This window comes from Micromys minutus, assembly GCF_963924665.1.
Source record: "Micromys minutus genome assembly, chromosome: 11".
In the NCBI taxonomy this organism is placed as follows: Eukaryota; Metazoa; Chordata; class Mammalia; order Rodentia; family Muridae; genus Micromys; species Micromys minutus.
The window spans coordinates 24,198,964-24,216,844 of record NC_137980.1 but is presented as its reverse complement, the minus strand read 5'-3'; the positions used below and the strand labels follow the sequence as shown (position 1 = coordinate 24,216,844).

Here is a 17,881-nt window from a genome sequence, read left to right as displayed (position 1 = left end):
AATACGTATGTTGAGGAGAAATTCGGTTGAAGAATCAGTCATTCTTTTTTGTTGTTGCTGTTTGCCAGAGGGTCTCATGTAGTACACCCTTGACCTCAACGCTTGATGTTAAGGATGAGCTTGAACCCTGATCCTCCTCTATCCCGAACCTCCTCCCAAAGACTGTTGGATGTTACCATTCATCATTTAGTCCTGAGATTTCATCTAAATGATCTTACCTTTGCAGAAACACTTCAATGTGCTCCATGTTCAACTGGAAAAGGTATGATGAGCTAAAATAGGAAATAATTTTTAAAAAAATGTTTAGAAACAGCAATTTCCTCCACCACTGGGCAAATCCAGGGCCGCACACATGCTAGATAAGCACTCTTAACACTGGTTTCCAATTATAGCCCCCAAACATCTCACACATACACATACTATTTGAATTGTGTTCTACTTAAAAAAACATGTTGGAGTTATAGCCTCCTGAACTCAGAATATTGGACTTCAGAATTTTATGGAGTTGAAATGCAGTGAGGTCTTTGAGGTGAGCTCTCCTGTAGTACCTCATACTGACTAAACAGGAAACACGGGGCTGGAGAGATGGCCCAGTGGTCCCAGCACAAATCTCGTCGGCTCACAATTATGTGTCTGTCATCCTGCGCCATGGGATCAAGTGGCCACTGCAGATTTCTGCAGGCACACAAATAAACGTATCTAATGCATGATCCTTCTATTTAAGTTTCTTTGGGGCCTTATCATGAAGGGATACTGAATTTTGTCACAGGATTTCCTGCATCTAACAGTCACATGAGACAAACACATGATATTTGTCCTTGAGTTAATATATGTATGCCCTGTGTTAGGTTGGATGTATGCTGAGCCACTTTTTATATCTGAACTGAGACCAAACAGATTGTGATATATGATCTTATTATGATACTAATGAATTTGCTTTAGAAGCATTCTGTTGAGTTTTCTACAACTGAGCTAAGCAAGGACACTGGGTTGTTTTCTTTTGTTGTTCTAATAGTGCATCACTTGTATGCATGCCTACACATGCCTACACACGGGTGCTGGATATGACGACACAGATACAGACAACAGAGGCCTTCTGGGAGTCACTTCTCTTCCCCTTCGGGTCCTGGGAGCCATTTCAGGTTAGTCAGGCCTTCCTGGCAAGTGCTTTTATCAACCCAGCCATCTTTATGTGCTCATCTTTTGCTTGTCTGGGGGTTTTTGTTTGGGTTGTTTTAATCATGGTTTTGATATTTAGCTCAGACTTCCTAGAAATCACTGTACAGCTGAGGCTGGCCTAGAAATCATCCTCCTTGTGCCTTGGCCTCCCAAATTCTGAGATTAAAGCATGCAGCACCACACCCAGCCAGTTATTTCTACTGTGTTCTTTCCTGGCTTGGGTGGGTATCATATTATCTTGGAAGGATGAATTTAGAAGCACTCCTTCCCTTTGTGCTCAGGGGGTAGCTTAAGGGTCATAAGGGTTAGTTGTTTAAGCATCCGGTAGAATTCAGGAGTGGGTCTGCATAGTCCTAGGCTTTTTCTTTGTTGGGAGATGTTTTGTTTTTGACTTGTTTAAGTTCTTAGTATCATCCCAGTTCACTTGTGATAGGTCATAGATGTCTAGAAATTTACTGACTTCTAGATTTTTCAATTTACTAGAATTTAAGTTTTCAAAAAAACTTAGTGATTCTCTGGATTTTAGTGGTTACATCAACACTTTGAATCTAACAAAATTTCATCATCTTCTCATTGTTAGTTTGGTTAAATGTCTGTCAACTTATTTGCCTTATAAAAGAACTGGCTCTGTTTCTTTGATCTTTTGTATTGCTCTTTTAGATACTGTGTCATTTCTTTCCACACTGATCTTTAAAAAAAAAAAAAAAAAAAAAAACCAAAAATCATGTATACAGCATATAGCTTTCTGCCTGCATGTACACCTGAAGGCCAGAAGAGGGCACCAGATCTCATTACAGATGGCTGGGAACTGAATTCAGATCTCTGGAAGAGTACATAGTGCTCTTAACCTCCAAGCCATTTCTCCAGTCCTCCACACTGATTTTTACTTTCTTCTATTAAATCTGTTTTGAGCTAGTTCTGTTTTCTTAAGACCTTCAAATACATCAAGTTATTTATCTGATATTTCTCCCCCCAACACACACAAAGATTTATGTGTATGTGTGTGTATATGCACATGTGTGTGGGTGCCCACTGGGATCAGAAGAGGATATACATCCCCTGTAGCTGGAATTAAAAGCAGTTGGGAGTAGCTTCACGTGGGTGCCGGGATCAGTACTATTGGTTCTCTGAAAGAGCTGCAAGCACTCTTGACCCTAAGCTGGCTTCCTAGCGTCGTACAGTTTTTAATATAGGCACTCATAGTGCACACCCCTTCTCAGAACTGCGTGTCATAGCCTCAAGGTTATGGTAGGTGATTTTTTTTTTCAGTTGATTCTAAAGAAATTTTAAATTACCCCTATTTCCTCAATGACACATTGATTGGTCAAGAGTGTTGTATTATCAATCACTGGGTGTTTGCCTATTTTCTATAGTTTCTTCTGCTACTGACACATTGGTCAAATGTACTGTTACCAATCTCTGGATATTTGCATATTTTCTATAGTTTCTTCTGCTACTGATTTCTAGTTTTATCACATTATGACCTGATAAAACAGATGCTTTTGTTTAGCCATGTTTAATGGCTTGGTGTGTGATTTCTTTTTAAAGAAGGTCTCACAGCTGTTAAGAATGTATATTCTGAAAATACTCTGTATTCATGTTAAGAAGCTTTGATCTATGATGTAGCTAACTAACATTTATCTGTTAGTTCTTTCCTCTGAGTGACCAATCCACTGATGAGACTGGCTGCTAAAACCTAGCCCACGTAGAATTTTGACTTATGTTTGGTGAAATTATGTGTAAACATACTATGTCTTCTTGATGGCATGTCCAGCTACTTTGCTTGGGGTCTATGTTGTCAGACAGAAGCTAGTCCAGCTTACTTCAGATTCCACTCTTTTTAGAATATTATTTTCCATACTTTAGGTCTATGTGGGATTCTTCTCCCCATGCCCCTCCCTGTCTGTCTGTCTGTCTGTATTTCTTTGAGACAAGGTATCACTGTGTAGCCCTCAATAGGCTAGAACTCACTGTGGCTGTTCAAGGCTTCCCAAGTGTTGAGTGTGTTTCTTAAAGATAAAGAATAGTTTGGGACTGAAGAGACGTAGTTAAGAGCACATTCTGCTCTTGTAGAGGACCTGAGTTGGGTTCCTGGTACCCAAACTGGATGGCACACAGCCACCTGTAACTCCAGCTCCAGGGGTATCTAATGACTCTAGCCTCCTTGGGCATCTGCACTCACATATACATATGTACACATATATCAATTTACAATGTCTTAAAATGACAGAAGCTAGTTGGGTATCATTTTAACCCCATCAGCTGACCTGCATAATTCCATGAGACAGTTAAGAGTTCACATTGAGGGTTATCAGTGAGAGGTAAATGGTTAATTCCTGTTGTTTTCCTGATTAACTTTTTAACTTAATCACCTGTTTTGGAGGTTTAGTAACTCTTATTGGTCATGTATTTCCTGTGACCTATTCTTTCCAATGCTGCTGTGGTTCACCTTGTTCTCTGTGTACAGGATTGTCTGATGTACTTTTAGTGTGGGCTCAACAGTCTTGTGCTTATTTTAAAGACCCTTATTTCTACCTAAATCTTTCTGAATATAATAATATTTTGGGAAGTCATTTATTTTCAGCTTGAAGTATATCATCCCATGATCTTGTCTGTTCCCTTTTGCTGGAGGTGTGATGAATTTCTGATGAGTCTACCTTTGGAAGTACCTTGGCACTCCATCCTTATAACTTTCCAATTAATTTTTCTGTATGTTTGACATTTTAGTTAAATTTTCATGTGGAGAGTTCCTTGAATGCCCATTCTAAGTGCCTCTTTACTTGGATGTACCTTTCTTCTACAGATTTTAGAAATCCTCACTAAAAACTGTTTAAATTCTGTGGCACTTCAATCACTTCATCATTTGGAACTGGCTACAAAAGAGAGAGAGATAGGTTCTGTGGGTCTTCATAATAAGCCAACTTTCTCCCAAGTCTCAGGTCCCACTAATGCATGGAGTGTTGAGCATGGTCCAAGAATGGAGTGGTGTAAGACCTCTGAGCAGCCGTGTGAATACTCAAAGGAAGCAAGACAAAGAGTCCAGTGACCCCAGTCTCTCCAAACGTGGGATTGTTCTTGGAATCATCCCATGCTATTCCCAGGTGTAGGGGACTGGAGTGAGTTACTTCACTGAGTTACTGCTTACTGGTATTATTAAACTGTCCTTTATATGCTACGTGTGACTTGTCCCTGTGACTGTGTACAGCTTAAACTCACTCATACTTGACCCATGTGACTTCACAGTATAAACTGTCTGGGGCTCTGAAGTTGGCCATTGTGTGAGACTTTAGTCTACCTTGTTTATTGGTGCCTCTAGAGCCGTGTCAATGGGGGACAGGCCACAGTAACAACAACAAAGACCCACAAACATTTAATTACTAAAGAAAAAATGAAAACAACAACTATACTCACTGTAAGGATAGGAAACAAGCTAGAATGTGCATAGGATAGATCGGAGTTACAGAGCTAGTAAAGTCAGAGGTGAGATGACGTGGTGAAGAGAACAGGAAGAGAAAGGCAGGAAGAGCAGAAGCACCCACAGGATGGCTGAGGACAGAATGTCCCACCCTCAGGCTTTTTCACAGACCTTCCCATCCCACTAACATGGTTTTCCTCAGACCTGGCTCCTTGCAGTGTCTGCTCAGCGTGCTGAGTCCACTGCACCGAGTCCTGCCAGACCTGCATGCTGCCTTGGCTGCTGCCTAAATGCCTGTCCGTGTTCTCACGGGCTGGCCCAGCAACGTGGTGAGTTTACCATCCTTCCATTTTCTCCTGCAGCTGACACTATGATCACTTTTTAGATGCGCTTTCATACCACAGGTGTGCATGAAGCCTGGGAAAGGTCCAGGCAGTAGCTAAGGCGTTATTCACTCAGAGGCAGTTTACTCCTTAGAGGTAAAGATGCAGTTCCCAGCTCTAAGTCTCTGCTTCCCTCTGCAATGGAGCCTGCACTTCCTATTAAGTAAGCCTTGTGTCTCGGGGCTCAGTGGTTAAGAGCACTGACTGCTCTTCCAGAAGTCCTGAGTTCAAATCCCAGCAACCACATGGTGGTTCACAACCATCTGTAATGAGATCTGATGTCCTCTTCTGGTGTGTCTGAAAACAGCTACAGTGTACTTCTATAGAAAAAAAAATCTTAAAATACAAAAAACAAAACAAAACCTGTGTCTCCTGATCTGGTTCAAGTCAGAATCATTTTGTCTTGGTGTGCTGCAGTGATTCTCAGGGTGGTTGTTTCCTTAGTTAGCAAGAGGGTAAGCCTTTACACCTTAGAGGTTAATTCTGGGCTTCTACTTATCTCAGATCTCTTAAGGTCTTACCCCCCCCCCCCCCATTGCATCAGTGAACAAGCCAGGAAGTCTGAGGCCCCAACTCCAGCTCTGTTGACTGTGTAAATCATTGACCTCTAAGCTTGCTGTGTTACATAATATGCCACACTCTGTGCCTTTGGGGCTCATCAAAGTTTTCTTTCTTTTACAGCTCCAGAGGCAAATTCTCCCCATCCCAACCACTGTCCCTAACACCTCACGTCAGCGTATGCTGCTTCCTTTATAAGCCTAATATTCAGTGCACTGGCTCTGTCTGCTGATGCTGCTGTGCTCCTGTGCCTTTCCAGACCACTTCTCCCGAAGCCACGCACTTACTTGATGTCTTTTCTTACACTGGTGGAGATACCAGAAAATGTTAGGCATCTCTAATCTGCCATCTTTCGGTGCACTAGTATATTAATATACATGTGCTGGATATTAAGTAAATCAAGAGTTTGAGATTGATTCTTACCTTAAGACCATGGGAAGCTGATCAATACCGATGCCCTGAACAAATACTAGATATGTTAGAGAAGCCAGAGAGTCTGCCAGTTGTTTGTCTTCTTCTTCTTCAAATTCAAGGTAATCCCAAGTCCTTTTTTTCCTTCCATGATTAAGAATAATTTGGGGGACAGGGTGTCCAATTTGTGATAAAAATCCCTGTGAAATGGGTTTTTAAAAAAGAAGCCATTGACATCTAAACTATAATATATAACCCAATTATTCCCTATCCACACCCTGTCCAAATCCCTTCTCTTTGAAGGGATTTACAATTTGTGATACTTGCTTTGACTGTCACTCCCACTGTTAGATCCTCTTAAATGCCAGGGGTTAGTGCAATGGTCTGAATAAGAATGGCCCCCATGGGATCACACACGTGAATGCTTGGTCATCAAGGAGTGGCACTACTTGAGAAGGAACAGGAGGTGTGACCTTGTTAAAGCAGGTGTGGTCTTATTGGAGGAAGTATGTCAGTGGAGGTGGGCTCTGAGGTTTCAAACGCCCAAGCCAGGCCCGACTCTCTCTTCCTGCTGCCTGTGGGTCTGGATGGAAAACTCTTCAGCTGCTTCTCCAGCACCACGTCTGCCTGCGTGCTGCCATGCTCCCCACCAAACCTCTGAAACTGTGAGCCAGCCCTGATCCCGTGCTTTCTTTCCTAAGCATCACCATGGTCACAGTGTCTTCTCAGCAGTAGAGCACTGACCCACTGACCAGGACAGTGAGGAGGTCTGCTGGTGTGATGCAGGTCTTGAATCAACTGATTTTGAGTTATTCAAAAAGAGTACCCTGGATGAGCCTTATCTACTCAGGCAGGGCTTTGCTCTCTTTCCGTCCTTCCTTTTTTTAAGACATGATCTCACTCAAAATTATAATTAAAGGTACATATATACGGGAATTTTATTGATAGCCAAACAACCTGATTGCTTGGGGAGGGCTTTGGAGTAAACTAAGCAGATCTTTTCAGGGACTGGAGAGATGAAGTAGCAGTTAAGAGCACTTGCTGCTCTTGCAGAAGACCCAGGTTTGGTTCCTAGCACCCATATGGCAGCTCACAACCATTTCTAACTCCAGTTCCAAGGTCAATACCCTCGTCTGGCCTCCTTAGCTCCTGCACACATGTGGTGCACATACAAACCCTCTGTGATAAAATAAAATTAGTAATTTTAAAACACAAATGAAGAGGGAACCACAGTGCACACCTTTAATTCCCCCACTTGGGAGGCAGCGCAGATGGATCTCTGTAAGTTCAAGGCCAGCCTGGACTGCAAAGAGTTCCAGGACAGCCAGAACTATGTAGAGAGACCCTGTCTCCAAAATACTAAAAGTAAAAACGACCATTTCAGCATGAAAACAATGTAAGTGCTTTCCAACTTATCATGGCAGGTGCCAGGCAGTGACAGATGGGAGAAGGGGGTGCTTAGCCAGGCAGTGGCAGGAGGGGGCTGGGGGTGCTTAACAAGTTCAGAATCAGGTGGAAAGACATGTTCTGGAGGTGGCAGCACTGCTGACTGCACAGTGGAGATACGCTTAATGCTTAGGACGGGGCTGGCTGCTCTTCACACCCACAGTTGGCTAACAGCTAAGATCTGCTGCTCTCTTCTGTCTTCCACAGGTACTGCATGCATGTACACATACATACAGGCCAAATACATACACGTACACACAACACTCACATTCTCTAAAAATAATATTAAATCAATACCAATGATTTGTTTTAGAGTATTAAGAGGAAAAATACACATCTTTTACGACCTTATATATATATGTATACATTTTCTCATTAGCTTATAAATAGAGACATTTGTAAGGCTTCCAATAGTATTTTTGCTATTTAATTTCCATTCTGTTTATTATCTGTGTTCTATAAATCATCAGTTTAACTGCTCATATATTACAGTATAGCAGGATAAATTTAAAATTGCAAGTATTATAGTACATTAGATTGGCTGTACTTACTATTATTTCAGATGCAAAACACCAAAAAGGGTCATTTCCAACTTCTTCAGACTGTTCGAGGAACTGCGCGGTCAGCAAAGGGCATTTCAAGCTTTTCAAACAACTACGGCATAAGAAATAGGTAACTATGCAGTCAATACTCCCAAGGCACAGCACACCTAGGCTGTCCCTCAACTCAGAACTTTGCCACTAACCTCTGAAGGGCGTGTTCCACTCTCTTGGGAAGGAGGATGCTATTTTGAAAACATGAGCTCAGTTTACCTGAGCCTCAGTCCAGCCTTAGAACTCCTAGCCTACAACTGCAAGCCAATCTACTTTTATAACAAATTACCTGGTATTTTGCTATAGTCACACAAGTGGCTTAAAGCAAGCACTGACCCTTCAGTGTCTGTAACACACGTGAATCCTTTCTCACTCATGACAGTAATGGGAAAACATGAGAATGCCTTGCTAGACTGCATAGCTCAGATTCAATCCAATCCCTAGACTGCTAGAATTGACGCTGAATGTCTGCCTGAGGACTAGTGCTAGTCCAAGAGGTCGCCATCACTAGTCCAAGGAAAATTCATGACAATATAGCAGTTTCTTTCATAATGTTGCATTGTTTTAAAATCTAACTTTATTCTGTAACTAAGTCTTTTCTAATTGTTTAAAATAGCTTTTTAAAAACAACTTTTTTGTTTTAAAAACAACTTTTTTGCCTCAACCCAGCAAAATAGAAAAGTAAAAATAGCATTAGTCTCCCAAATTAAGAAAAAAAAAAAACCAGCACTGTCCAAGAGAAATTTAACACAAATTCCATATGTAATTTAGAATTTAAGATTCCTTAGTAGTCACATAAGAAAAGTTGTGAGAAATAGGAGAAATTAATAATTTACCTCAGTTATCCCAATATAGCCGAAATATTTTGATAGGTCACAATTATCCAAAGATTATTTAGGAACTTATTTTTCGTCTTATGGTGAGTGTGCTTTTTGAAGGTTTTGTGTTGGCTTAGTTTTTTGAGACAACTTATTCTGTAATCCAGGCTCTAGCTTTGATCTTATAATCCTCCTGCCTCACCTCCTAAGGGGTGAAATGACAGGTGGGCACCACCATGTCCAGCTCATCTGGAGGCTGCTTCATACTGATTGCACATTTGGACATCCATTTGCTAAGGGGTTGGCAGCCATACTGAACAGTGTGCGTTTAGTTAGAGCCCACAGTGTGAAAGAGAGTGGGCGAGCACTTGGCTGAATTTGCAGTCAGGGTGGACGTTCAACTGTCTACTGGTCTGTCCACTGTTTTCAAAAGCAGTTTCCCACAGACAGAATAAATTCCCTGAGTTAAATATATTTCCTGCTCCCACTTTCAATATTTGCTGTGATGAATGAAAGTGATGAATGAAAAATTAAGTGAAGGATTTGGTTTTATACTGTCAGTGTCTCATTAAACAACCATGCTATATCAACCCACGGTCTATCTGTCTAAAATTCAAAATATGAAACTAGATTTGTATGTACAAATTAGAAACATAAGGTAACTGAGCTACCAATTACTCACTATGAGATGTTCTTCAAAATATACTTACAATTTCAGTAATTCATCTTTTAGCTTTGTATTCTCTTTGTTTTCTTTATCATTAGTTACTTCTTCCACAAAAGGTTTCGTGAACTCTATCAAGGCCTTGCAACACTGACAAAGGCCATAGTCATCTGCCTGTATTTGTTCTTCTGAGTGTGGAACAGGAAGAAGAGACAGCTGACTCCAAAGTGTGGACAATGCTAATCCAACCGAGTATGCCTTGTTGCTAGGAAGTTTCTGAACAACTGCAACAGAGACCAAGCAGTTACCTGTGCTTACCCCTTAACTGATTACATGTGCTCACCCCATGAGCGATTACCTGTGCTCACCCCATGAGCACACTCCACATGGCACAAGGTCCTGGATCTTTAGCAGGTAGAGCCTTGCTGAAGGAAGTGAAAACCATTGCTATGTGACCAGGGACTTCATCACACTACTTACACCATGCCTCCTCCACCACGATGGACCCTAACCAGATCAACAGTTCTTTAAATTGCCAGTTGTCAGGCACTTAGGCCCAGCAATAAGAAAATCAATACAGTATTTTTATAGTTGCTTACATCTTTTTCTCATTTTTCATTATAAGCAAAGTATAAATGGAAAATTGCAAGCACTGTGTAAGTATACAAGAGTATTAAAGAGCTTGCTGTATCCTTAGAAGACTTTGAATGTTTAAGAAGTGTGTCTAGATCCCTCTATCATATTTTGAAGCACATACATGTGCTACAGACCTGAAAACAGTTAAGTAGCTTCTTTCATGGAAAGTGCTGATCTTGGCCATTGAGAGCCATTATTTGCCAATACTGAATCGTGAAGCTTTCTCTACATGCTTCATTTTGCTCTGGTTGAACCTTTGAACTCCAACCTCCCAATTCAAAGGCTGAGCAACAGCCTGTCTCATATCCTTCTTAACAAAACTACAGGGCTACCACACTGTTGTCAGACTGCATGCTGCAGGTACCACAGCTGAGCCACTCAATATGCATAGACAGCTGTAGATAAGAAGCTTACTAGGGAGCTAGAGAGACGGCTCAGTGGGCACTGGGCATGCAAGTGGTGTGCAGACAAAACACGCATACATGGACAGAAGGAAAGCTGCATACACGCAGACAGTATAGTATGACACGCAAGGTGTCTACTGAGCAGCCATTCTTCCAGGCGGCCTGCAGCATCCATCCTGGCACTGCTGTGACGGCCTAAATGCTGAGCACACACTAATTACCACAAGCTGTACTTGGTGACTGTTCATACTTCGGGGTAAACATCAAAGCACTTATGCAAATAAAATAAGAAAAGCATGGATATCAAAATGGTCATTACCTGTCTGTAATGGCTGCAGTAAAAGAAGAATAATTTGGGATATCTGTTTTCCGGAGGACTCTTCAATGAGTTCAAGCAAACCCAACAACAATTCCTTTGGATTACACAACTATAAAAATATTCACAATTGAACCTGTTTAATACAAGTTGTATTTAAAGCCACATGATTACTATCTTAAAGACATACCGAGAACATACAGTTATATTTGCTAACTGTAAAGTGCCCCAATCAGTTGTGAAAGGCTCTTCAGAGCTCAGCATTCTTCACTGTAGACTGTAGACACTCGTACAGGGCCCTGACCCCACAGCACTGGTCTCTGTGCCTTCTTAGCAGATACTCTATGGTGCATCCTGACTGCCATATCTTTAGGGCTCAATCTGCCTAACTTTGTCAGCAGCTCTACCGGAGCTGCATCCCCAGCCACTGCCTCCCTCTTAAGTCCTCATAACCAACACCTACTACCTATCCCAGCAATCTCTGAACAGTTTCCTGTATTAGGCTTGATTATAGCATTTTCAAACAAAAGCTGTCACTGTTGATCCTCCCATACTTCCCACTAACCCCCAACCCCTTTACAGTCTCTTCAACTTTCATATTTGATATTTGATTCTGAATCTAGTGCTACAGAAGGGTCAGCTTGACATTAAAACAGTTTTCTGAAAGTGACTTCACCTAGATAACAAGAACACTGGTTAAATTACATCATAGCTTTCCTACTGGAAACTGAATCAGGGGTTTCAGACTGGATAATTCTTGTGTGGAGAAATGTTGGTGATGCTCACATGGAGCTGCCAACTGGGCATTAGCTAAGAATTAAATTCCTGGACTAAAATTTCCTTACCGAAAACCAAGAATTAAATGTGGAACTGCAGTGCTGCTGTGTGTGTGACAGGCAGAGCAAGCTTTCCTGACTCACCTTCACCAGCAAATCAAATATCAGAAAGCACTCTTCTCTTTTATCCTCTTCCTTGTCCCTCAGGAGGCATCGAACCACAGGACCGACAAGATTCCACCCCATCGACTTAATGATGGTCTGCGGTCAGGAGAGAGCAAAGCAAACACTGTCATCTAGAGATGGCGCGCTGGATGCTTTCCTGACCTGAAGGAGCACTGTGCTCTCTCTGACAGGAAGGAGGAGACTCACACTTCACCACTGACGTGCTCACAGCCAGCAGCCGTCACCATGTTCAAATGCTGTTGGTGTTTTCACTGAAGGAGGCAAAAAGGCCTTTATTTTCTTTCTACTCAGCAGCTAGATCTAGGACCCAGCAGTTGTTATTTCTGACAAGATATAAAACGAGGAATGTGGCTTCTTTTTCATTCTCTCCTACATGCAATTTCATTCTCTTTCTTTCCTTCCTTCCTTCCTTCCTTCCTTCCTTCCTTCCTTCCTTCCTTCCTTCCTTCCTAGACAGGGATTACTGTCCTGCAACCACTCCATAGACCAGGCTGCCTTAAAAAGCAGAGATGTGCCTGCCTCTGCCTCATCAGGTGTCAGGTTTAAACATGTGGTCACTACCATCCACCTATTTTCTTCTCTTTTCAAACATATTTCAAATGCTTTCCATACAAAAGTTACCTTCAAAATTAATGACTTACACTCATTGAAAACCAGATTTTCAGAATTATTAACAATCTACCCTAACTCCCTGGCCTGTTTCAAGTCATTACTAATACCATACAGGTACTAACACTCTAGGTGCTAACACATCAGAGAAAACAATTCATTCTGTGAAATTCTTAGGCAGGTACTCAGTGGAAGAGCCAGCAGGTGGGCAAGCATGCCAGGCTGGGGGTGGGGCATAGGGGTGGACTGGGTGCAGAGTATTGATCTGAGTGACCTGAGCTGCCACCTGAGGCCATGGTGATGTTTGGGTCCTTGTTACTAAGGGCCATGCCTGGGTCCATGGCCCTACAGCAGCCAGGGTGTGTTGTTATCCATGGTCTGAGTTACCACAAAAATCCATGCAGAGGTCCATGGTTGGTGCAGTCACCTGGGGCCACACTGATGTCCCTAGGCCATGCTGCCACCAGGAGCCATAATGATTTGAGTGGCCTGGGCTGCACCTGAAGTCATGGTGAATTCAGACCCTTCCTGCCACCAAGGGCCACATCTGGCCCCAGGCCCTACTGCAACAAGGGTATGTGTTGATGTCTGTGATCTGATTTACCACCGAAGGCCATATGGAGGTACATGGCCTGTGTTGTAGGCTGCAGCCATATTCGTGTCTAGAGTCTGTGCTGCTAATGGGGGTCCAAAATGATGTGAGTACCCTGAGCTACCACCTGCGTCCATGGTGATCTGTGGGTCCTTGTTGCTGCTGAGGGCCACACTTGGGTCTGTGTTGGTGTCCACAGTTCAAGTTACCCCAAAGGCCATGTGGAAGTCCATGGTTGGTGCTGCCACTTGAGGCCGCACTGCTGTCCATGGGCCATGCTGCCTCCAAGGGCCTTGCCGGGGTTCAGAATCCTACTGCAGCAGGGGGCCATGTTTGTGATCTGTGAAGGCCCATGATCTACACTCCCACTGACTAGAAAGAGGAGCAAGGAGGCTCTTTTTGCTAGGTATGGAAAACTATAGACACAGTTGAAAGGGAAGGACATGGAAGGATTTTCTGATAACCCTGACTCCCACCCTCTATACCACTACAAAAAAATAACAGCCAGGCCAGGAAGCCACCAAAGAGAGCTCTTAAAAAAGGTGTTAACAAGGAGAATTCTTAAAACATGTAATGGGGATGCTAAAGTATAGCTCCCACAGTTGATGGCTTCTGGCAGAGATGTGGAAGGGAAGGACTCAATTCTAGTTACGGGGCAGGCCACTGAGACAGAAGCCATGTTCCAGTGAGTATATAGCTAACACAAGTAGACTTTCCCCCCTTTCCTTCTTTCTTATTTTTATTTATTTTTTACTTCTTTTAGGGGAGGTTACAAGCGGGGTCAGGGTTAGGGCAAATATGGAAGGATTGGGAAGGGTATATTGTAACTGAAGTGCATGGTGTAAAACTCTCACAAAAAAGTCAGAATATGAAGCCAATAAAAGAAAAGTCATCTGTAGCTAGGGATTTCCAGGAGCTAAGTTCAAGCTTTTTGAAGAAACAAATCAGTCAGGAATAGATGGGTTTAAAAAGATCTTTAAGGTACATGAGGCTCAGCAATCCTTAGGGAAATTCAAGGAGCTTTACTAAGGTGTGAGGTCTGATCACAAAAGAGGAAATATCCTCTGCTTTGCTGACATGTCAACTGGATACTCTGGGGGTTTTATCAATTTGTAGCATAAACTTTAGCATAAAAGTACAAATATCTGTCAGCTGCACTCTGACAAGCATTGGTCTGCTTTGATTGCTCCCACTGCTTTGAGACAAGGTATTAAGATGCTGCTCAGGTAAGTCTTACTTACTACCTAGGCCCAAGTGTCCTGCCCTCAGCTACCACAGTAGCGGTGACTAACGGGACCGGCCGTCATGCCTGCCTAGGCTCTCATTTTAATAGATATGCCCAGATATACTAATTTGAGGGAAGGGTAAATGAATTAAAGGTCATTTTAGAGATTTATAGTCATTCCTATTTTTAAAAATTTACCTTTCTCTTTTTATTCAATAAAACTGATACTCAGAATGTTAGAGAATGAAATATAAATTTTAATGAACAAAATTATGCTCTTATCTAATTCAATTATTTCTAAAAATATTTACTCATTATTATTACCTTGTGTGTATGCACATGTGTGAGTGTATGTATATGTGTGTACATGTGAGTGTGTGTGTGAGTGTGTGTGTGTGTGTGTGTGTATGTATGATGAGTACAGGCCAGAGGACAATCCTGTGACATCTGTTTTCCTTCCACCATTACATGGGTTCCAGGAACTGAATGCAGGTCATGGTCATCACAAGTGCTAAGCAAGTATTTTCCCCAGTGCTCTCCTTGAACATCTCTCAGTGCTGTGGTGTCTTCTGCCCAGCACTACTCTCTCAGACTTCCTCAGTCAACATCCCCTCTTTGTTCAAACTCTATACATAGTCCATCTCCGTCACCATGACTTTATTGTCCTCTCTCCACATTATTACTTCCATTTTTTATGCCTCTCTTCGGGTATATATTTTTACCAGAGTGTCATGTTGTAAGCCAGGCATGATGGCACACACATTTAATCCCAGCACTTAAGGGGCAAAGGCAGGAGGATTTCTTTGAGTTTGAGACCAGCTTAGTCTATATGAGAGCTCCAGGACAGCTAAGACTACACAGAGAGACCCTGTCTCAAACTGACTAATGTCACTACAAGAGTTCTTCCATAGTTAATGAAATTTATTCGTTACTTTATCTAGTGCCAGCAGCAGACATAGGACCTGTTACAAAGTAACAAAGCAGGCACAGTAACCAAGGGAGGGAACAAAGAGGTATATACAGGATAATGACATCTATTAACTTTTAAGTATAGCAAATTATCCTGCTCCCAAGAATCTGATATTCCATTTTCCTCTATTTTTAGTGTAGTCTGAATTTTAATATTTATAAATTCGGGGCTGAAGAGATGGCTCTGCAGTTAATCCAGAGGACCTGGATTAAGTTCCCAGCACCTACATGGCAGCTTACAATTGTCTGTAACTCCAGTTCCAGATCTGACAATCTCACCAAAATATACATTCAGGCAAAACACCAATGCACATAAAATGAAAATAAACAAATCATTAAAAGTACTTTAAGGGGCTGGAGCGATGGCTGAGGTGATAAGGGCACTGACTGCTCTTCCAGAGGTCCTGAGTTCAATTTCCAGCAACCACATGGTGGCTCACAACCATCTGTAATAGTATTTGGTGCCCTCTTCTGGTGTGTCTGTCTGAAGACAACAACAGTGTACTCATACATAAATAAATAATTCTTTTCAAAAAGTATTTTAAAAATATATTCAAGAATGCATGTTATGAATTATCAACTAAATTTTAGAAAATTTACTAAATTATTATCTCACCATAACTTGGTAAAGAAGACTAAATTCACTTTTTAAAATTTGGCTCTTAGATAGGCAGGTCCTGGCCCCAGTACAGGGAGGAGAGAATAATATGTCAGTATACAGAAAGGAATTAGACACAGACTTAAAATACCAGGCTAGTGTGAAACTCAGAGATCAGCCAGAGATCAGCCTGCACCTGCCTCCTGAGACATCTGATGTACCTTCTGTAGTGTTTTGAAATTAAGCTGCTCACAGGGCAATGCTGTGACCCCCACAGCAGCACACAGGGCAATGCTGTGACCCCCACAGCAGCACACAGGGCAATGCTGTGACCCCCACAGCAGCACACAGGGCAATGCTGTGACCCCCACAGCAGCACACAGGGCAATGCTGTGACCCCCACAGCAGCACACAGGGCAATGCTGTGACCCCCACAGCAGCACACAGGGCAATGCTGTGACCCCCACAGCAGCACACAGGGCAATGCTGTTACCTCCACAGCAGCACACAGGGTAATAATGTTATCCCTACAGCAGCACACAGGGTAACGCTGTTAACCCCCCCACCAGCAGCAGCATACAGGGAAATACTGTTAAACCCCCCCACTCACACACAACCTTACATAAGATGGTGGCAAAGCTAGAGTTCACATCTCTCCAGCTTCATTCCTATGCTTCCCACACTCCACTGAAGAAGTCTTGCTTTCAAGTTCACAGGAGACACTTGGCAAAGCCTAGAGACTTGGTTGGTGTAACAGGAGAGGTCACCACTGATTCTGTCTGTCCGACAATGCCCAGGACACTGATCCTCCCCAGAATATAAACAGTGTTCAAGTGCAAAAGTCTACATTACAAGATCTTAAAACAAGCTAGTCTTCATATGGCCTTTACAAATATAAACATGGACAGATTAACAGTAAATCAGGACCAGTCCTGAAAACATCACCTGGAAGGAAAATTGGTGTTAAATGTGTGGAAATCTGAATCTTGCGGTTATCAGATTACATACTACAAAGGGGATTTCCAGGTATTCAGACTAAGCCTTACTATCTTTAAATTGATCCTGTTAGCCACTGAGAAACATACTAAAAATAAACCACGAAACACCTAAGTGTTACGCTCTCTCCTCGGCCTTGCGGATGCAGTGCTGAGGCACACCTGGGCAGTTGTGTTCCAGCCTCCTGCTCCTTAGTCCCTCAGGATGGGCCACTGAGAGCTGTGGACATGGCACAGTGGGCAGTGCTCACAGAACCCGGATCTGAATTCCAATCCCCAGAACCCACACAGACACTGGGAATGGCAGGGCATATGTGCAATCCTGGTGTTTCCCACTGCAAGACGGAGGATCTGGGGAAGCTCAAGGACCAACTTGTCAAGCATATACACAGCAAATAACAAAAAGATCCTGTCATCTCTGACCTCTGCACATGCGCCACGGCTTGCCTATGCCCACACTCACATGTACAAACAAGGACAAACACACACACACATCATACAAAACTTTAAAAGATGAGATCCTGGGCCTCTTCTCTGCCTCGTCTTGAGAACTGAAAATCTTCCCAACCCTTATGCTTTAATTATCTAACTTTGAAGAGCACATGCAAATCTACATTTGAGTCTCCTATTTATATATATGTGTGTGTGTGTGTGTGTGTGTTTACACCGAATTTAATAGTAGAGGTATTCTCCTTGGGTCGGTCAAAATTTTTTTTTCATTTTATCTTTATTTATTCACTTTACATCCTGCTCACTGCCCTTTCTCTTGTTCACTCCAATAATTCTTCCTCCCCTCCCCCTTTCCCCTTGTCCTCTGAGAGGGTGAAGATCCCCTAAGTACCACTACCCCCATCCTGGCACATCAAGTCTCTTCAGGACTAGGTGCATCCTCTCCCACTAAGGCCAGACAAGGCAGCCTAGCTAGAAGAACACATCACAGACAGGAGACAGCTCCCCCACCAACACCCCTGCTCCCAGCTCCAGCTGTTCAGGGATCACAAACCCACATGAAGGCCAAACTGCAAAACTGCTACATCTGTGTGGGGAGGCCTAGGTCCAGCCCATGTATACTCTTTGGTTGGTGGTTCAGTCTCTGGGAGCTCCCAAG

The 17,881-nt window shown here is 42.7% G+C and overlaps 1 protein-coding gene across 1 annotated transcript in view; it reads right to left on the bottom strand.

The window, feature by feature from the left end:
* The window catches only part of GLMN (glomulin, FKBP associated protein), a gene marked incomplete at its 3' end in the record, with an annotated part of 36,191 nt that overhangs the window by 12,854 nt on the left and 5,456 nt on the right, over positions 1 to 17,881 (bottom strand). The window contains exons 4-9 of the mRNA XM_080925513.1: positions 11,744 to 11,860; positions 10,827 to 10,935; positions 9,514 to 9,751; positions 7,944 to 8,046; positions 5,959 to 6,146; positions 219 to 272 (exon numbers count right to left, since the gene is read on the bottom strand). Of these exons, the coding sequence (XP_080781639.1) occupies positions 219 to 272; positions 5,959 to 6,146; positions 7,944 to 8,046; positions 9,514 to 9,751; positions 10,827 to 10,935; positions 11,744 to 11,860 (809 nt within the window). The remainder of the gene's footprint in view (positions 1 to 218; positions 273 to 5,958; positions 6,147 to 7,943; positions 8,047 to 9,513; positions 9,752 to 10,826; positions 10,936 to 11,743; positions 11,861 to 17,881) is intronic.